The sequence below is a fragment of the Diceros bicornis genome, chromosome 20 (genome assembly GCF_020826845.1).
Source record: "Diceros bicornis minor isolate mBicDic1 chromosome 20, mDicBic1.mat.cur, whole genome shotgun sequence".
NCBI classification, from domain to species: Eukaryota; Metazoa; Chordata; class Mammalia; order Perissodactyla; family Rhinocerotidae; genus Diceros; species Diceros bicornis.
This window is the reverse complement of record NC_080759.1, coordinates 54,699,186-54,719,437: the sequence shown is the minus strand read 5'-3', so window position 1 is coordinate 54,719,437 and position 20,252 is coordinate 54,699,186. Positions and strand designations below refer to the sequence as shown.

Genomic DNA, 20,252 nt, shown 5'->3' with positions numbered 1-20,252 from the left:
CACAGAGGGATTTTCTCCCTCCAAGTAAATTATGTGTAATCATTAGGAGGTTAATCATTGTATTTTAAAGACCGCAAAGAGTACATTTATTGCTTGTATAACATCATTAAAGTGTTTCAAACAGGAGAATTTGAGATTGTTACAAAAAGAGTTTTCTTAACTAGAAACATGAGAGCTCACAAAAAAAATAATACTGTTAAAATGAGAATGCTTGTGGATTTCAAGCGCATTTGCCTCCACATGAGGTCATGGCTGGAATCTGAGAGAATGGAGCAAGCTGTGGAGTTCATCAGGATGACCCAGCAGACAGGCAAACGTTTTCTCCAGAGAAGGAAAACACGCAGCTCGCTGAATGTTAATGAGATCACCTCCACGTAGATGTCCATGCCGTTGTTAAGGCTCGCTTACGAATTAGCTTTTTCCACGTGCCTACTGAGGTTTTGTTCTATGTGTCAGCATACAGTTCCCTCAGGACCCACAAACTCAATTTGCACCACATTAATTTGGAAATGTCATTTTTCTGCTTTTCATGGGTTTACTGTTTTCCCAATTTGATTATTGGTTTCTTGAAGGCGTTTTACAGCTTCTCTATTTTAAGCATCGACAATTAAACATTTATTATCCTGCCTTACAGTAACCATTTAATAAGAGTTATTAACATGTATTTTAATGCATTAGAGCTGTTAAGATATTTCTCTAAACACAGAAATTTGTTTTAAGAGTGACTTTGGCACAGGGGAAAAATCTGATTTTGAGACACATATTCATTACCAAACACACCACTCAACATTTCAGATTCCTCCAGAATATTATCCAATTGATCACAGTGCCCTTGATAATTGAGTGAATAAATAATAGTTGAAAATGGGGGTCCAAATGAGACAGCAAAAGGAAGATTTTTTTTTTAGATCTTTGGAACTGAATCAGTTTCAAATGTACAAATCAATTTTTTTTTAACTCTGGGTTACACCTACTATGACACGGTCCCTTTAACAACATGGTTCATATTTCTGTGATTTATGAAATGTGCTTATCTCTTACTCATTCAATAAATATGGATGGAATCTCAGCTGTGTTTCAGGCGCTATGTGAGGTACTGAGCACACAAAGATTGCTCACACATAATCCCTGCCCTCAAGCAATTCACACACTTGTGGGGAAAACAAAGTAAACTACTTATCTATTAACTCATTTATTCAAAAAACATGTATTGGGTGCTCACTACGAGCTCAGCACTGTTGAAAGCACGCGGGACACATCAGCGAACACAGCACACGAGCCTAGCTATTGGGGAACTTTCTTTCTAGTGGAGGAAAGGAGACAAGTCCTAGAAGAGCATAACAGCTAAGCACGAAAACTGACCGTGGTGGGAGGGTCAAGAGGACTAGGTGGGGGAGGACATAATTTCAAATAAGGGGGTCAGAGTGAGGTCCCACTGAGAAGCGGCATTTGAGCCAAGACCGGAAGGAGCTAAACCAGTTGGCCAGGTGGATTATCTAGGGCTAAGAGTTTTCCAGATAGAACAAGGGCCAGCAAACTACAGCCCGAAGGCCAAATCCTTCCCATTGGCTGTAAATAAAGTTTTATGAGCACACAGCCACATACGTTCATGTAAGCACTGGCGATGGCTGCTTTCACACTACGATGGCAGAATTGAAAAGCCGTGATGGAGACCATATGGACTGCAGAGCCTAAAATATTTATTCTCTGACCCTTTACAGAAAAAATCTGCTGATCTCTGGGAGAGAGGGAAGAGCCAGTGGCCCCGTGCAGCATGCAGAGGCTAAGGCAGAGGGAGCAAGTGTGTTGCTAGAAGGAGTGAGGACTCGGAGGTAGTGGGAGACTGGTGGGTGGCGCTTTGGCTTTCTCTGCAGGTGAAATGGAGACCCTGGTGGGTTTTGGGCAGGAGAAGGACCAAGAGCTCCAGTACAGTGGGCGTAAGCACAATCATGCACAATGCCAAGAAGGGATAAAAGAGTCCCCACAGTCCTCAGTTCCTCCAACTGAGTCTGGGGGAAATGGAAACTTCAACCAAAGGAAAGAGGAGTCAGAATTAGGCAGGAGGCAAACATCAGCATAAACAGCATGTGCAAAGAAACATGAGGAGGAAGGCACGATGCGTGCAGGGAACTGCACACTTCTTAAAGGCCGCCAGGAGTGCATATGGGGAAAGCCGCAGGAGTCAGGGCTGAAAAAGCAGGCGGAACCAGATCACATGGCCTGGGAAGAGAAAGCAGGTAACCCAGGAAGGCGTCCACAGCCATGCCAGCCCTGCTCTCCCTCTCCATGCCAGCCCTTGCTCACAGCTGATGGCATGTCCCACCGCCTGGGTCTTGTTGCATAGGTGCAGCAGTGCAGGTAGGACACCCATCTGTTGGTGTACATCTGGTAGTGATGGTGTAATAAGAAATTGTACCTGGAACTCTGGTATGTGTTAGATCCAAGGGACTACGCTTGCTCAAGGCAGGTTTTTAGAACCACATCAGGTATTTATGCTGGGTTTCTGAGAGGTGTGGTGGGAAGATTATAAGCTTGGTAGGTCCTTACTCAGGGGTCCTGGCAGGATGTCACCCTGGACAGGCCAATGCCATCATTTGCCTGAAGATGAGCCCTGAAGTGTTGGGGTCCTGCAAAGATGGGGTTGCCAAAGAGCCACAGCTTGCTGTGCTCTGTCTATATGTCCTGAAGTCCTGAACAGCATCCTTTGTGCCTTTCTCTTAGCCTGGAGTGTCAGAGCGCTCATTTCTGCCAGGCCTTCACTGCAGTCCTCTGAGGGAGTAATTCAGACAGAATGATCCATGAGAGAAGATCCACTTCGGAATGGTGCCCAGGAGAGAGGCGCTCCTTCCCCAGGAACAGGGGGCAGGGGAGGGATGCCTAGTGGAGAGAGCAGCAGTTTAAGTGAATGTATTATCCACCTCAGCGCTCTGGAGAGCAGAAGGAGGAACAGGCACAAACCTGCTCTGCCTTGGGCAGAGGACTGACCATCACGCCATCTCTGCCTGATGACTTCTGATTCTCACTGGAAGCAAGAAGGCAATGCTGCCTGCGAAGACAGAGGATGAGATGGCTGAGACGGGGCGACTGAGGAGTGGGCAGAGCACGTGCCGGCAGCACAGGAAAGAGGATTAAGATTGTCATGAGAAAATAAGATGCTGCAGTGTAAGATTTCATCATTTGAGCATTTCTAGGTTAGAGCACAGTTGTGGATTGAATTGTATCCCCGCAAAATATATGTTGAAGTCCAAACCCCCACTACCTGCAAATGTGACCTTATTTGGAAATAGGGGTTTTCTCATCGCAGATATAATTAATTGACATGAGGTCATACTGGAGTAAGGTAGGCCCCTCATGCAATATGACGTGTTCTCATATGAAGATGGCCATGCAAGGACATAGAGACATACAGGGAGGTGGCCACGTAAAGACAGAGGCAAAGACTGGAGTGACGCTGCCACAAGCCAAGGAATGCCTGGGGCTACCAGGGTGGGAAGGGGCAAGGAAGGGTCCTCCCCTAGAGCCTTCAGAGGGAGCATGGCTCTGCTGACACCTTGATTTTGGACTTCTGGCTTCCCAAAGTCTGAGATGATAAATTTCTGTTATTTTAAGCCACTCAGTTTGTGGTACTTTGTTCTGGAAACCCTAGAAAACAAACACAGACATTGTTCAAAATGTCACTGAAGGCATGGCTTGATGAAGTGGACATGCTTGGTGGCCAGCTGGAGGTTTGGGTAGGGAGACGCCTAGCACAGGGCTGGTACAGGTACAAGAAATATTAGTGACTGCTGTGCTGGTCACTTCATGAGTTTGCCCTATACGTTAACTAACAGAATTATGAGAAGGGGTTACCTCCATGTAGAGGCAAATCGTCCTACACACAATTTAATCACAAGCAGTGAATCAAATGCAAAAATTTTGCTGACCACGGTTAGTAGATGCTATCCTCCAGACCTCTCCTGCTGAGACAATTCTATTTCCTCAACACAAAAACGTTAGGAAAAAATGGAAAATGTCCAAAACAAAGATGTGAGTTCTGTTTATCATAATATGTGAGCAGCTGTTAGCTGAGTGAGAGCCTCTCAGCGGCCCTGAGCCCTGCCAATGGCTGGAGGGACCATGGATTGGGCATTGATGGGCAGGCCCTGAATGTACCTGAAAGACCTGGAGGGGCAGCAGCAGGACAGGAAAGTCAGGAGAGGCCAGCCTCGGAGGGGAGGCAGGTGGCACAGCAGGAAAGGCTTGTAGTGTCAGGAAAGAGGAGGCTGGTAGGAGTCAGTAATTCAGGACCATGGCCCAAAATATTCCCCCATCCACTCAGTCAACAAACCTCTATTCACTGCCTACTACACATCAGATAGCCTATCAGACTTTGGGGAGTTCACAGGAACTACCTTTATCTGTTGAGTACCTGCTGTGTGCCAGACACTAATATCCATCATTGTGAGACTAATATCCATCAACGTCCAACACATATCCATTGTCTCATCTTATCCTCACAACAGCCAGGTCAGATGGCTAGTTACCTTCAGTTTGCAGATGAGGAAACCAAGAATTGGGAGACAAATCAGCATCCTGAAGGGCTGAGCTTGATTCACCCTTAAGTCTTTCTGCCACCAAAGCCTCCACCTTCCACCTGTGAGCCTCATACCATGCATTAAAAACCAGATAGAGCACAATCTCTAACCACTGAGGCCCAACACAGTGAGGAGACGAAATACAAATGAGGGAATGAAGGGAGAAAAGGTAAGGGAGAGAAGCACACAGTCTGTGGATTCCTTGAGGAGGAAGGACTTGGAGAGATCAAGGAGGGCTTCTGGGTGGAGCACAGGACTCTCGAAGGATGTGAGGAAATTAGCCAGGAAAATAAAGTGTGTGTAAGGGGAGTGGGGGGATTCTAGGCAGAGGACACAGAGGGAGGGAGGAAAGGATGGGGATGGGGAGGGAGGATAAAAGATGGGGTCAGATCATGAAGCAATTGATAAGGATGGCACAGGAGTTCAGGCTTATCCTGAAAACTGGTGGCCACGGCTGAATCTAGCCCCTAGAATGGAGAGTTTTGTCCCTACTGTGCTGGTTCTACAGTCTTTAAGTATAGTTCATTGTCAGCATTATAAAAGCAGAAATTTCATAAGAAAATCCAGATTTCTGACTTCTTTAGAAAAATCATATGAGCTGGCCACCCTGGCCCAGCACTGCCTGTGGCATGACGTGGCAAAAATTCAGCGGCCACCCTGCCCTTTAGTGAGTGCCTGGACGCTGCTGTTTGCCACAGTCCCCACCACCCCCAAAAGTACACATGCCCTCTTTGTTTCATTTACATTTACTGACTGGCTTCTGTAGACATCTGTGGTTGTCAGACCTTTGTACACAATTGGCGGGTTTTTAAAGACTTGAAGAAGAATATGATCAGATTTGTATTGTAGAAAAATCAGTCTCCTCATAGATAACAAAGTTGCCTGGGATAGATAGGGACACCGTCCATTCATTCCTTCTTATGTATTTATTTTTTCACTTTCACTCATTAAATATTTGTTGAGCACTGGCCAGACACTATGGATACCCAGGAGAGGATGAGACCGGTACAATCTGATGTGGAACCAGCTTTCTAGAGAGAAAGGCAAGACTCAATAACCAAATACATAATCAGTAAGGTGAGGACAAACAGGAATTACTGCTAGGAAGGAAATGGAAGGGTGATGGATGGAGTAACACAAGAGGCTCCTTAGACAGGGCGACCAGGGAAGGCTTCTCCAAGGGGGAGATGTTGGGGCTGTGACCTGGGGACTGAGGAGGTAGCTCCCTGAGGAAAAATGTCTCAGGTTGAGGGAACAGCCTGGGCAACAATCCAGAGCCGGAGAGGACGCGGGGCACGGGAGAATGATGGGGCGCAGCTTGGCTGAGTGAGGAATGGCTGGGGAGAGTGGAGGAGGTGCAGTCCCAGAGGCCCCAGAGCCAGCCATGCAGAGCTTGCACGAGTCACGGAAGGAAGCAGACATTTTCTTTTCCCAGAAAAGCATTAAAGTATGTTTAAGCCTGGCACTCACATGATCTGGTTTACAGTGTTGAAAGATGACCCTAGCTAGGTTGTAGAGAAGGGTCAGAGAGGCTAGGGCAGCATTTCAGACAAGAACTGAGGAACCGTTGAACAAACACAGATGAGAGGGAATAGGAAGACGGACCCCTCACCAGCTCATTGCATGAAGCCTCCTTCCTGTTCCCCACTGTGACGAGAAAACAGCCATTCTGAGTGGCTGCCTAGACATTTTACACTATGACAACCCCGCTCACACCCAGAGTCTAGACCTTTAGATAAGGACCCAAGCTTAGGATTCCCACTACTAGTTCCCACTTTGATTCTCCCAGGGTACCTTTTAAAAAAAACCACTTAGAGTTGAGCCCGCAAAAAGTTAGTGACCTCCACCCCAACCACCTTATAAGTAATAGGTGCTCGCTACCCTGCTTTTTATCTCCTGCTTGGTCACGACCTGGGACCGAGGTCTGCCCTTCCCCCAGCTCACTGTGCCCTCTCACTTCTGGGATCTGTAGTAATAATGAATCTTGTGTCATTACTTCCTTTACGTGTGTGTATTGAAACTGCACCTTCAATCAAAAGGCCCCAAGGTTTTCACTTCCCCAAAATGGGAGCTCAGACGCTAAGCGAGCTACCTGCCAACTCCATATGAGTGGCTTGTGCCTCCTCGTTCAGCAGGTCATAATCTGTGTATTCTTAACACACCAGCTCTGGGTTTTCCAATGCACCCACTAGGCTCTATCGAGGACAAATCCAACTCTCTGATCTCAATTGGTTGACTCTTGTCCCTTGATTCTCAGTCAGTTGAAAAGTCAAGAGAAGAATACAAGAGCATCATTTAATGGGGCCCTAAAGTCACAACAGGAAATAGGACCCTTCTTGGACACTGTAGAACTAAGGGTGTTTGTTTTTAGCTTGTTGGGATTCTTTATTTGTTTACGTCTCATTTAAAAAGAAGGAGATCTGAGCATTTTTATAAAAAGATGGTGGCCATCATTAGAGAGGAAGAAATTTAAGGCTATGGCAACAAAGAAGGGATAACACATATAGCAACAACCTCAAGTAAAGAAAGAAAATTACTCCAGACACAGCAGAAAGAACTAAGACAAGGGCATCCGGTCAAAGGGGGTAGATGGATGTAACGTGTGGATTCCAACTAGGTCAGTGACAATAAATGTCCCCGCATCCAAGCTCAGCAGGGGGACAGAAGCAGAGCTAGGTGGGAGTCAGAGGCTAGGATCTGTCCTGGATGGAGGATCAATCAGAGAAGAAAACCAGGGACAACCAGGAGTAGAAATGACATCTCAGGGTTCAATAGAAGAAAGAAGAATCCCAACAGGACACAGGAGAGGGAATCAACACTTAGCCTGCAAGAACTTGGAACCCTCAGTCAGGGCTCTGAGCTCTCTGCCCTAGGAGTCAGGGCCTTCCTGGTACAGGCCAGGACGGGGTGGAAGAGTTGCTCTCTGAGAGACGCAGGGCCATTCGGTGCCATGGGAGTGATGCTGGCACTGTACGCTGAGTGGCAGCTCCACCACGTTTCCTTTGGAATTATTGCCAATGTTTGCAGTTGTTGGATGATATATGTAAACTCCAGCACATTTTAGGAATCTCAAACATTACTTTCTTTGTTCAACTAATAATGATGGCATGCCTACCATGACTGGGTAAGCCCTGGGTTAGCTCTTCCACTGTCCTTATCACATCCCCTGGCTCTCAAATGAAAAGGATTCCACCCAGAGGGTTAACAGAATCTGACCATCTGATGAGCCAGTGGGTATCTGAGTCACATGTAAAGAAACAGCCAGTGTTTATAACTCCTGCTAAGACCTGAATTATTTTTCCAGGATATTCTTAAGGGTATCACTTTTGGGAAAAGGAAGAGATTGTGCTCCTAATTACTTTTTACTTTACTTTCAGCAAACTCTAATTGCAAAGCCTTTGGTTGGGGAAGAAGTAATTTTGATTTTTAACTGGAAACTTTGGTCAGTAAAAGTCAACAAATGAATAGATAGAAGAACTTTCAGCTACACAGATGAAAGCTTCAGGGCGCAAACGAGACCTTCCACAGAGAGTCGATGGGTTCAGTTGAAACCAGTTCAACAGAAATAACGTTAATGGAGCGAACCTAGTTACTTCTTGGGTTTTGGAAAACTATTCATGCTGCCCTTCGGAAGCATACAGAGTCATTCAACCTACTGGAGGGACTTGATGAGGGCATTTACTTTTCTACAAGGGAGTCTTTTAAAGGCAAACTGTGATAGTTGGTTTGACTATATTATTGGACAAAATACTTGTGTGTATATATACACATACACATACACACACTTAACTAATAGGTCTAAACCAGCGGTTCTCAACTAGAGGCATTTTTTTCCCCAGGGGATATTGGGCAATTTCTGGAAAACTTTTTTGTTGTCACAACTGGGGTGGGGGACGGTGCTATTGCACATAGTTGGTATAGGCCAGGGATGCTACTAACCATCCTATGACAACCAGGACAAACGACCACCCTCCAACAAAGAGTTATCTGGCCCAAAACATCAACAGTGCTGAGGTTGAGAAACTCTGGTCTACATAACTAGCTTGTACTTGGCAAAAGGCCAGTAAATCTTTGTAGAACTTGACAGCTCAAAATGGTAAATATTATAATGGCAATTTCAAGACTTCATCTTGCTACAAATTATCAAATAAACGCTTGAGGGAACGGATTACATATGGTGCACATATCTATCCATCTCATCGTGTTTGTGAGTGTGTGTGTGTAACCACATTCACACATGAACATACACATATACAGAGGCTGGATTTCAGCTGGCACATCTCAGAGCATTGTACCTAGCCCATCTCAATTCAAGCGCTTGGCACCACCTTCTGATTGCTTAGCGAGCAAGCAACCAACTTCTAGCCCGGGATTGAAAGGAAGTCTTCTAGGGGTTTCTAAATTCTTCAAAAAAGGACACAAGGAGTGTGGTTCTTCTTCCATCAGATGTTGTCATATCTGGGTGCAGTACCTGAAATTGCAGCAGTGATTCTGTATCCACGAGCAGGGCCGGCCTGAGACCAACCAGACAGACTGTGGACGGCAGAGAGAGCAGTGCCAGGATTTGGGTCTTTATGAACTCTTGAGCCATTGACGTAAACAACTCTGAAGACGCCTACCCCAACCTTCTAGTTATATGCCTTGAAACATTTTTTTTTAAGTGCTCAAGCTATTTGGAGCTACCTGTAGCCAACACATTCTTTTACACGGTGTCTGAAAATTTCATGAAATGCTAGTAATTTCCCTTTTTAGATATATAATAAAGAAGTTATGAAAGAATGCATATGAGCCTACAGATATCTTTGACACAATATCAATCTAAACTTCAAACAATAATATAAAAAAAACAGCTTCAGTTTGCTGAATGCTCATATCAACACTGGCCCTGTTATCATGGTCTCCAGTGTTAGGAATATCACTTCTCTTCCTATCAGCAAAGAGCCAGACGATGCCCTTCCACACTGAAGTACAAAACAAGTTACATTTTGGTTTCTCTAGAAAATGAAGAAATTGTTTCTCTTTAGAACCCATGACAGTTTGCTTTTGAGCACCAAGCAACCAAGCATCACCGACAAATGAGATGGGAGAGTGGAAGTGACTGTGAGACTCACCATTGAGCCATTTGGAGTTGTACTGCGCAGTGCGGAGAGGCGGTAGGATGCCCAGACTCCGGTAGATGGCGGGATCTCGTCCCGGGAAATCCATGGCGGTAGCAGCGTAGAGCTCCCCACCGGCCGTGAGGAGAGCCGTGGAATTGTGCTGGGGACTGTAGGGACAGCGGGCCATGCCGCTGATCTGATCATGGATCTCAGTCAGGTTGCTCAACTACGAGTAAAGACAAGAGAGAGAAACCAATTAACCCCCATGAAAGCCCATTAATAGTGTTAGTGGATTAGTCTACCTGAACTGCAAATGAAGTGTGTTCTATAAACTCTCTGGGGCTCAGGATAAGACAAACTTTCACACTCTGACTTTGATGAAGACAGCGTGCTGTGGTCATGGTTAGAGAATCCATGAATCAATCTCTCTCTCTCATCATCCCTTTCAAGTGACTGAACCCCACGCTATTGAATATTCAACAAAATACGAGGTAAGACTATTGTCTATGGCTTCCATTTATAATGCAGGGGCAGTGCACATTTTTCCACTTTAACAAAGAAACTAACTTCTATATTTATAGAAACTAAAACTGCAATAAAGAATGATGTACAATTTTATCAACACAGGTGAATTGAAGTATTATGAATAATATGAAATTGTGTTCAGGGGTAAGGACATGTAGCCCAAATTTCCAAGACTCTATTTTTTGTTTTCAGAGAGACAACTGGGTGTCTTGCAGGCATCTGGTATGAGTCCAGCTTCTCAAATGCTGGATTCCCAACCAACCACTGAAAGAGAAAAGCTCTTTGGGTAGCAGGGAAAGATCTTGTCTCCATTTGCCTTTCCACTCTTACCTGAGAGGTAATAGAGCAGAGAGATTAGGCAGAAGGACTCAGATACACCTCCTGCTCTACCAGTAGACTTTTAGCCTCAGGTAAGTCACCTAAACTCTTTCTGCTTCAGGCAATTTTATAAAATGAAAACCCAAAGGATAACCACCACATGAGGTAGATGTGAGGATTAATGATTGAGTCGACAGAAAGCGCTGAGAACAGGGCTTGGCACCTGGAGACCTCTCTGTGAGCATCCCTTCTTATCCTCATCCTCCTCCCTTTATTTCCAATAAGTGAATGTTAACTTGAAAATAATGAAGTTGTGTAACCAGGAAATTAACATAATGATATTTCTTCATTATGTTCCCTGAGGAAGATCAAATTAATATCCTGAATTAGGAAGATTACACGTGTGCTCTGAAAACCCTGCTGTTCTATGTATAAGACATGGATGCCGAAAATTCCTCCATCCATCCTGACAGGCTAAAAGAAAAAGAGGCTCGGTTATAACTTTACTTTGCCTAGGGTTCCATTTGTTTGCTTGTTTGCTTTAATTTTTTGACATGCTTCTCACCCAATTTGTAAGTTATATTTTCTTTATTTGGCTTGTGATTTTAGGACATTTTAATACTTAAAATAAAGAAGAATAAGAAAAAACAATATGTTGAAGATTAATGTTTAGGGTCACTGGTGAGGAAAAAGCTGGCAGAAATAGTTTAGAAACATATTTAAATTTAATTATAAAAGCTATAGTTATTATAATTGACAGTTGTGATTAGGAATAAATCAATACATCAAATATTTAATTAATTTAACAAAAGATCTTTTTTGAATTAAAAAGCAGCTCCTTGGAGAATAGAAATATATTTAACACTGGGGTTTTAATAGAATGTTTGTATTTCCAGGTATTAAATTCTGTCTAGGCTCAACATGAAGCCCTACCGTCCGGTTGGTGCAGACAGGCGTAAAGGCGTTGGTGCCACAGGTAAATAACCGGTCACCGCCCACCAGAAGCACCCGGACGTAGTTCTGACATTCCTCCTGAAAAAAATCACAAGAAACAAGTTAACAAGACCTGTGCAGAAGATGGATGGTGAATATGAATACATTTTGTCTGGCTAATAAATTAAATGTTCACTGACCACGTAAAAAAAAAAGAAACCTCTCAAGATATTGATCAAAAACTAACAACAGCAAAACTGTTAAATAATCTGACTTGCTCTACCTGCACACTTGCTTAATAGAAAATATTGATTAAGATAAATATATGTTCTATTATAATCTCAAAGCATGTGTTTTTTGATGAAGATGGTTTCATTTTGAATTCTATCCGATAACAGTGGAAACCCTAAATTGCCTTTGACATGTATTAGGGAAATAAATAAAAGGAAAGGATTAGAGGCTGCTCATGAAACAGAGTGTTAGAAAACTCCCCTGAGACAAAACCGGCAGGAATGCTTCTCCAAAGGCGAGGGTCAGGTATGAAACTCTGTATACAAATTGGAACAAGATTTATGTGAAGTTCTTAAATTGCATTATGTACACAGTAAGAATCTATAAACGTTTTTGATCATTGATGGACAAGTAAAAATATAACTAATGAAGAAAAGATGTCAGGAACACGTGGGATGAAACCCCCTGCTGAGGGATGACCCAAGTTGAATATTTTTTGTGATTGCAAAGCATTCGTAGGAAATCTGGGTCATGGTCATGGCAGTGCATAGACTCTGAGCTAGAAAGCTCTTCATTCACTCAGCAAGCATTTACTGATGAGATACTCTTGGGTAGGCATAGTGCTAGAAGTCATAATCTAGGCACTTAGCAGAAAATTAAAATACAGGTCTTAACAATTACTGTGAAGTTGTGCACATGCCATAATAAGGAAGCACAGAAGAACAGCATATTACTAACTCCAGAGGGGAGGGAAAGGGAAGAGGCTTCCCAGAGGAGGTGACACCGAAGATAAGTCTCAAAGGAAAAGTAGGATTTAGTGTGGCTTCCTGGAGGAGGTGCCACCTGACACTTGTAGGATTTACTGAGCAAAGGCAGGAAAAGATATTCCAGGCAAGGGGAATGGACTGTGCCAAGGCACTGGCTGGAGAAAGCATGGTGCTTTCATTGTGTACAGAAGGGGTCACACATAAACTGGGGAGCCAGGTACAGGCCGGGGTGCCAGGCTAGTGAGTTTGCATTTTACTTTAAATGTGAAGGGACCCATTATATGTTTCTATTGCATGAAGTTTTGACTCGATCCATTGTTTGCTGTTGAAGGAATTAGTGTGGAAGCTAAACTGGAAAGAGGGAGACTGCAGCTTGGGAGACAGGTGGGAAATCACTTCCATAATTCAGTCTCTTGTGATTTAGTGCCTGGACCAGGCGGGAGGTGCAAAAGGGCAAAGCCAAAATCCAGCAATTCAACAGAAACTGGTAACTGACCACCCAACTGGACACAGCAGAAGCTGCATGATGAACGATGGTTTGAATCACACATCGCCCCAGCTCAGGAAGATGTGGACTTAATGGCTCAGCAATGCTCCCTTCAACCCAATGGAGCCCAGTCTCCATGAAATGTTGATTTGCTATAACTCAGCCTGCTCACGGCCTGGCTGTGAAGATGAAAAGAGTTCAGGTATTTGAATTTGTTTTCTAAAAGTAAAGTGAAATATCAAGGGTAGCTAATTCTCCTAATACTAGTCTCCTAATACTAGCAATAGTAGTAACAAATTATCATTGGCTGCTAATCTGAACAGACTTTAACTGAGGGAAAAAAAAAAACCCAGAATGAAAGATCTAAGTTAGCTGTTAGAAGAATTAAGAAATGAGTATAAATGGTGCACAGTAAATTAGGTAACTGAGAAAGGTACCCCAGGTGGGGAGGCTCGTTTTGTTCTGTTCTGTTTTGGTTTTATAACTGAGGAAAGGGCAGGACAGTTCTAAAGAGAAAGAACAAAACAAGACTTCAAAGAACCATCTCGTTATCCCTTCCCAGGCTCAGGGAGCACACGGAGAGTGTAGGAGGGGCGAGGCAGAACCACCACTCAGGGAGCAGAGGGCACCGAGTTTGCAAAGACAGGGTGAAGGTGAGGAGGAGAACAGAAATAAGCATGTCTGGGGGACCCAGAAAGACATCTTGGAGACACAGGGCTGAGCGGGCTCGATGGAGTTAATGGATAAAACTCACCCAACAAGGACATTATAATAAAGAATGAGATGGAAAATTACAGTGGAGAGAGGTGGGGATTTTGTTTGTTTTCTGTTGCTCTTTTAGCACTCTTTCTAGAATGAGTCAAGATGTAAAAGAACATTTTTGTTTGTTTCTTTAAAGCAGGAGATTGACACAAACAGAAATGCACTAGAGGCGTCCTATAACCATGAACCACACAGTCAGGGGTAAAGTATTCCAAGAGAATCACACCAACTGAAAAGATGTGATCCCATGGCTGAGTTCTACAGACCTGGTGAAGAGAAAGCAAGCACCTCTAAGCAATTATGGGATGGGAAAGAATCCAGATAACAAATGTGGTGTTTATCTTAATCTCCCAAAAGAAAGACAAAGTGTAAATAGGACTGTACATCACTAACACTCCTGAAGCCCCCTCACAAACTTGATGAAGACCTAGAAAGATGGTTAGGGACCGTGTGACCAGGATGCAGAAGTGTGCCAGAGGGGCAGGGCAAGTCCAAGTGGTAAATTTTTTAAAGTCTTAGAAAAAAGTAAATGAGGGCGAGCACAATATTATTTCAATTAGAACACACAATTAAAAAAGCATGTTCTAGTAATCAGGACCACGTGACAATACAGTGGGGGGCTCTGCTGTCTGAGAAGGGTCACGCATCCATGTGTCACTGAACAGCTTCCCCAAGTTGAGTGAGTATGTAGGGCAGGAAGGAGATAGATGTCAGGAAACAGGAAATCAGACATGGAGGCCTGTGCAGTCCTTTTCTTAAAGGATGGAGGATGGACCTAGCCCTGTGGAAGCCAGAACTACCTATGATAAATGGGATCTGATGAGGGTAATGTTCTAGATGAGCCCAGCATGCAAGGTCAGATGGAAGAGGATGGAGGAGGGGGAGGAGGAACAGCTCTGTATTGTCACCAATGAGGCTGGGACGAGGCATGCTCACTCATGGGGTCCTACAAGAGAAACTTCTGAGGTACGGTGGTATTTTTGTGTTTCTTCTTAACTGTCAAGAACTGAACTCATGCACCCAACAGTGTGGCTCAGTTCATCTCAGACCCTTCCTGTTTCACTCCCTTAAAAGTTCCCTCACATTTAATTCACAAACTGCTTCAACTGATCCTAGAAGCAGACTGGATATGAATCCTAAATAAATAAATATATTTAAAATAATAACTTTTTATTTTTTTGAAGAGACATTGGGTCAAGTTCAAACAAAACAGAACGTCAAAACAGAAATGGAACGAAGTGAATGTACTTAGCTTTTGAGCAGAAGATAAATTTAGGAATCAGAGAGTCAAAATTAAGAATGAAAGAAAATGGCCTGAGTGCGAGGCCTTGTGATAATTAGTTTCCTCATGATGGTGATCCTAAAACCCAAATTCTCCTATAGAACATATACTGGTAAATCGCTTGGTCTGTCTCTGCTAATGACATGGCCTTTCCATGGGTCATCTGAACTTGCTGAAAGTCCTGCCTGGATCACCTGTTTTAAAATACAGCTTTAATGTCAAAGTCCCTTTAGAAAGTTCTCCTATAGGTTTCTCTGATAAATTATCTTATCTGAATGTCTATGAGTTTCCTTTTCTCAACTAAGAAATTTTTTCTTTTATCCCATTTCTGTACCTTGAAAATGGTTTAAGAGGATTTAATGAATTCCGGTTTTCCAAGAAGTCACAGTGCTCATTTCCAAGGCCACCAGCAGCCTGCCACCACATGGCCTCTGCTGTTGATAATGAGAGTCATCCGTCTGCATTTCGTTAATACCACTTGAACATTAAAATGACCCACGTGTGCCTGGGATCCCACAGGTGGGTCAACCTGGCCTTGACTTTGAAGCAATTCCTATCTGAATTGATAGCTGAGATGCATATTCGCTGACTCACGGAAAGAGCTTTTAGATGAGATCAGCCAGTGCCCACTGGGCCTCAAGGACATAAGGCCTGGCCCCAGGAGAGAAAACATATTTTAGGACCTTTGTCTTAATGACTTAACTGGTTTTGCCTTATAGCATTTCATCATTTTTTTTTTCAAACAGGTATGTTCTGCTTAAAGAAAGACTGTAACTGTGTAGAAAGATTGTCTGTAAACAAGGTAGATGCCTCAGCAACAACCAGCCCATCTCCCAACCCATCAATTTCAGGGAGAGAGGAGAGCCAGGAGCCTGACAGCCTTTATGCTAATCATAGCACTCCCACTGAAAGAAGCCTGTCTTTCTCCTAATGATGCATTACCTGTGTGAGCATCCAAAGTGCCAAGAGCAATTTATAGTAATTGCATGTTCCTTTTCTGTTGAATGTACACCAACCAAAGTCATGATTACCAGGTGGATCTTGAAAAACTTTATCATCCAATCAGATGTAAATATATATACATATATATGTAAAAGACATATATATAAGGCATACATATGTATTACATATGTATGTATGTACATACATATTACAGAAGCATATGTATATAAATATGTAGACATACAATTATATCTATATATATATAAATATATAGATATAGATGTATATAAGTATATAGCTATATATACAAACATGTATGACTATATATTAAAATATATATTATGTTATATAATACATAGTGTATTGATAGATTAAAATATATTTTATATATATTTACATAATATGACTATTTTTAACTGAGCCGACTCCATGGGAAACTTGTTTTGAAATCTCAATTTACAACACCAAAATTTGGTGTACATAATCTGCACAGGTTGTTAGTATCTAATATAAAGAATATTCATTTTTGAAACAATTATATAGAATAAAGGTAGATCTGTAGTGTGCTGCATGCACTGATTAACTCATAGCTTTCCAAATATTGGCACTTGGGGTGAAAATGTCCAGTCACCCCCTACACCATGGGGTTCTCAGGCAGGATGGTGTCACGTTTTTCTTCTCTTAATCATGGGGCATTTACCTGTTTCCTAGCAGAATTTGAAAATTTGGGAAGCAGGACCACAGTATCCAGTGGGAGGAACAATACACAGAGCCCTGGAGTTTAATCAAAACTCTCCCACAAACTAGCAAAATAATTCTAGGAACTTGGTGTTAAAAATACTGAAATGAGATCACAAACAAGAAACTCTTGAAAATTATAAAGTATAATATATGCATGAAGCAGCTCTTTCATTCCCTTAATAATCAGTTGTGTTTCTTTTGTCAAGTTCCTAAAGGTCATGGTGGGAAGGGCTTGGTTTAGACATAATAACCGCAACAGACAAGGAACTCTTGTTAGATCACAAGAGAATTGATTATTTATGTTTAAAATAATGTTTGTGCAAAAGACTTTTAAATAGTCCTACAAGCTGATCTCTATAATGGTATTTCAAAAAGAACTAAATACAACAGATTTTATCATAAAAAGTTTTGAATCCATAAAAAACAGATTTTTCCCCCTTTTCATAGATGGAATGTTTAAGCCATTGTAGGCAAAGTCACCTCCTTTTTCCAAGGTGAGTTAAAAATTTTAAATAAAATAGAACTCAAACCTCACCAAGAATCCGCAGTCTCGGTACATCCTTTCTCTCCTAAACAGGCCCAAATCAAAGATTTGGTTACATTTTCTTGACCCTGATTCCCTAAATTGTAATTTTAATGGACTATACAGGAAATGATGTCTCTGTTGGTCCCACCAATTCCAGGGAAACAGGGGGAAATGTGTCACCTTTCTTCTCCCCTGCTCTGCAGCCCGTTGAGGAATGTTCTCATCAGAGAAGAGAGTGGGCGCAGGCAGCACCACCCCCACAGGCCCCGCCCCCTCATCCACGCCTCGCATACTTGGCTCTGCAATAAAATACATTATTTGAAGCAGCACAGACCACTTTTCTTAGGGTAGGAAAAAAATGAGTTCAGTCAAAATGGTTGGCATTTTTCTCATTTTTGAGATGTCACATTCTGCATTATTCTTTTTATTTCAGAGAGAAGGGGAACTTTGTAATTCTGTGTGTAAGTTTTCTTAGCTAATACTAACGCACAAACAGAAATATCAAATGGTTCAATTCTCATTTCTAATCTCATGGCTACTAAGAACAGTCTGAATTTCACTCCCCAAATAGATGTTACATTTGAGTCAAATTGACTCTGTGAAAATGTTTTCTGATTTGGTCCCTTGAACTATCAGAATAGGGAAGTTTGGGTCGTCTGAATTCTAATTCAAAGTCTAGCCCTTGGGCAAGTGGTGCATGGCCTGGCTGCTCCTGTTTATAGGAGCTTCCTTATTGTCTTCCTTTCTGTGTCCCAGGAGCTGGGCTCGGGTCTCTCACCTGATGGCTACTGTGTCAGGTGCCATTTTAAGAAAGCAATAGAGATGCTAAGTAAGAAAAGGGAGCTAGTAAAGGAGAATGAAGAGCCCTGGATGTCCCTCTGCGCTCACTGCCCATGGACCAGCCCTGAGTGATGCCCAGGCTGACGCCTTTGTAAACCCATGGGATCATTTTGTGCATATGGACTTCCATTGCATGTGGGTCTGCTACAAAACTGAATTCTATTTCAGCCAAGCACAGGTTGTTCAAAACTCCACGTTGAGTTTATCAATATACATCACACAACCTCAAAGACCATGTGATTTCTCTTTCTCAGAGTATGGACACTTGATATTCATCTTCATCTGTCTTAACATATTCATCTTTAAAATATCCCATCCACAAATGCAGTTTGAATTACTTTATAATTACTGAGATTTGCCATTTTTCTTAACCCATTAAAACCAGAAACACGTGGAACTTAAAGGTATGATTTTATTAGACAACGTTTGTTTCACTCATTTTCTTTCTGTGTATCAGGAGAACTCAATTAAGTGTAGTAACAATTGGTTCCTTCCATGAATCACAGGTACATGACCCTATGGGCACGAAAGATGGCCTTTCCTATGTGTTCTTGGGTTGTTACCGCTTAATTTCTAAGCACCAAACAACGAAGGATCACAGCTTAAGGCAAAATATGGGCCAGTTTTGATTCTGCAGAAGCAAATTTTCACCCAAAGTAGTAATACTAGTAAAAGGTTCCCACACAGGTTCTTTTAAAATTATTGACTTATAGACTCCTAGAACCAGAAATCCTGGCTAGAATAAGTAATCAAATGGTTTCCTTTAATACACAGGAGAGTGAAGTCCATAGAGGGGAAGAGGACTAATTGTTAATTTTTTAAAAGTCTATGAAATAAATTTAAAAAAGTGTGATCTAGGCAAAATATGAAAGTACTCTTAGGGAAAGCAAAATTCAAAATGGACAACGTAAAAGTCACCAACACATTTACCATTTTGGGAACCAAAGCAGGGATTCTCAAGCAGGTCAATGTCTGGCAGTGTTGGGAGACACTTTTGGTTTATTTTTGGTTGTCATGACTGGGTGAGAGGAATTACTGTTATCCAGCAGGTAAAGCCGAGGATGCTGCTAAACATCCGACCATGAACAGGAGAGACCCCACAACAAAGAATGACCTGGCCCCAAACATCCAGAGTGGTGAGGGCGAGAAATTAAAGCTCTCTGTGGCCCAGGTGGGGGCCTCACATGTTTGCTCTCTCATTGGCAGAGCGTAGTTAACACCCACCACAGGCTGTGTCCTGGGCTCAACGAGAAACCATCTGGCCCTGCTCCTAATTCAGGGGAGTGGGCTGGGTAACTAAAATGCAGCACAACAGGGAAAATGTGAATGGCTACTGGAGACTAATGCAATGTGGGGGTGGGACAGGGTCAGGCGGGAATCCCTGAGGAGAGGGCCCCAAGTCCTGGGAGATGGGTGAGGAAGGAGGGTGACGGGTAGGTGGGGGGGGGCAGTTAAGATGAGGCCCCATGAAGGGGAAGGAGGGCATGGCCACTCACAGGACCACACTTGTTCAGAGACAGCCACCGCAGCTGGTTGGGGTCCACAAAGTTTGCTGCTGGGTTTCCCAAGACTGAATAGTGCTTATTGGTCTACACACAGACCCCGAAAGAAAGAAGAGGAGAAGGAAAACAAAAGTACCAGTAGGAAGACGAAGACAAGAAGGAATAGGAGAGAAAGGAGAGGAAAAGCAAAAGGGGGAAGACAGAGTGGAGGAATGAGGTCATCGCAGTGCCCAGGGACCCTGGAAGGCGCCGATGTCACCAGTCAAAGGGGACAATGTTGGCATTACAGGCATGGGAAGAAAGGCCAATGCTTTCCAGCAGTGACTCTCGCTCGTAGACAGTCGCTTCATCCACTCCCACCCCCGGGTAAACCTGATTCCCCACATCTCCTCCCTCAGTGCAGGCCGCCTGCTTCAGAGAAGTCCCTGCGCGCTGGCGAGTGAGGAACAGACGTACAAGGATACATACTCACGTCAAGACGCATACACATTGCAGGCGGCGAAAGAAAACCATATAGAAAGCACCTTTTCATAAGTTTTATACTTATTTATACGAACTCAGTAAGGTTAGAGGGGTAAATAAACTTATGATGTATCTATTTATTTATTTTGGGCATATTTTAAGAGAGGATATTCTGATTTTTTGTAACCTGGTGCTACCTTTAAATCTTCCTGTGTCTCTGATGATTTATCTCAGAGGCATTTTCTGAGGTTAGATATATTT

General features: G+C 43.0%; 1 protein-coding gene across 3 annotated transcripts in view; it reads right to left on the bottom strand.

The window, feature by feature from the left end:
- The window catches only part of SEMA5A (semaphorin 5A), a 465,422-nt gene that overhangs the window by 149,268 nt on the left and 295,902 nt on the right, over window positions 1-20,252 (bottom strand). For all 3 annotated transcript variants that reach the window (XM_058564359.1, XM_058564361.1, XM_058564362.1), the window contains 2 exons: window positions 11,450-11,548; window positions 9,686-9,899 (listed from right to left, as the gene is read on the bottom strand). In XM_058564359.1, the coding sequence (XP_058420342.1) occupies window positions 9,686-9,899; window positions 11,450-11,548 (313 nt within the window). The remainder of the gene's footprint in view (window positions 1-9,685; window positions 9,900-11,449; window positions 11,549-20,252) is intronic.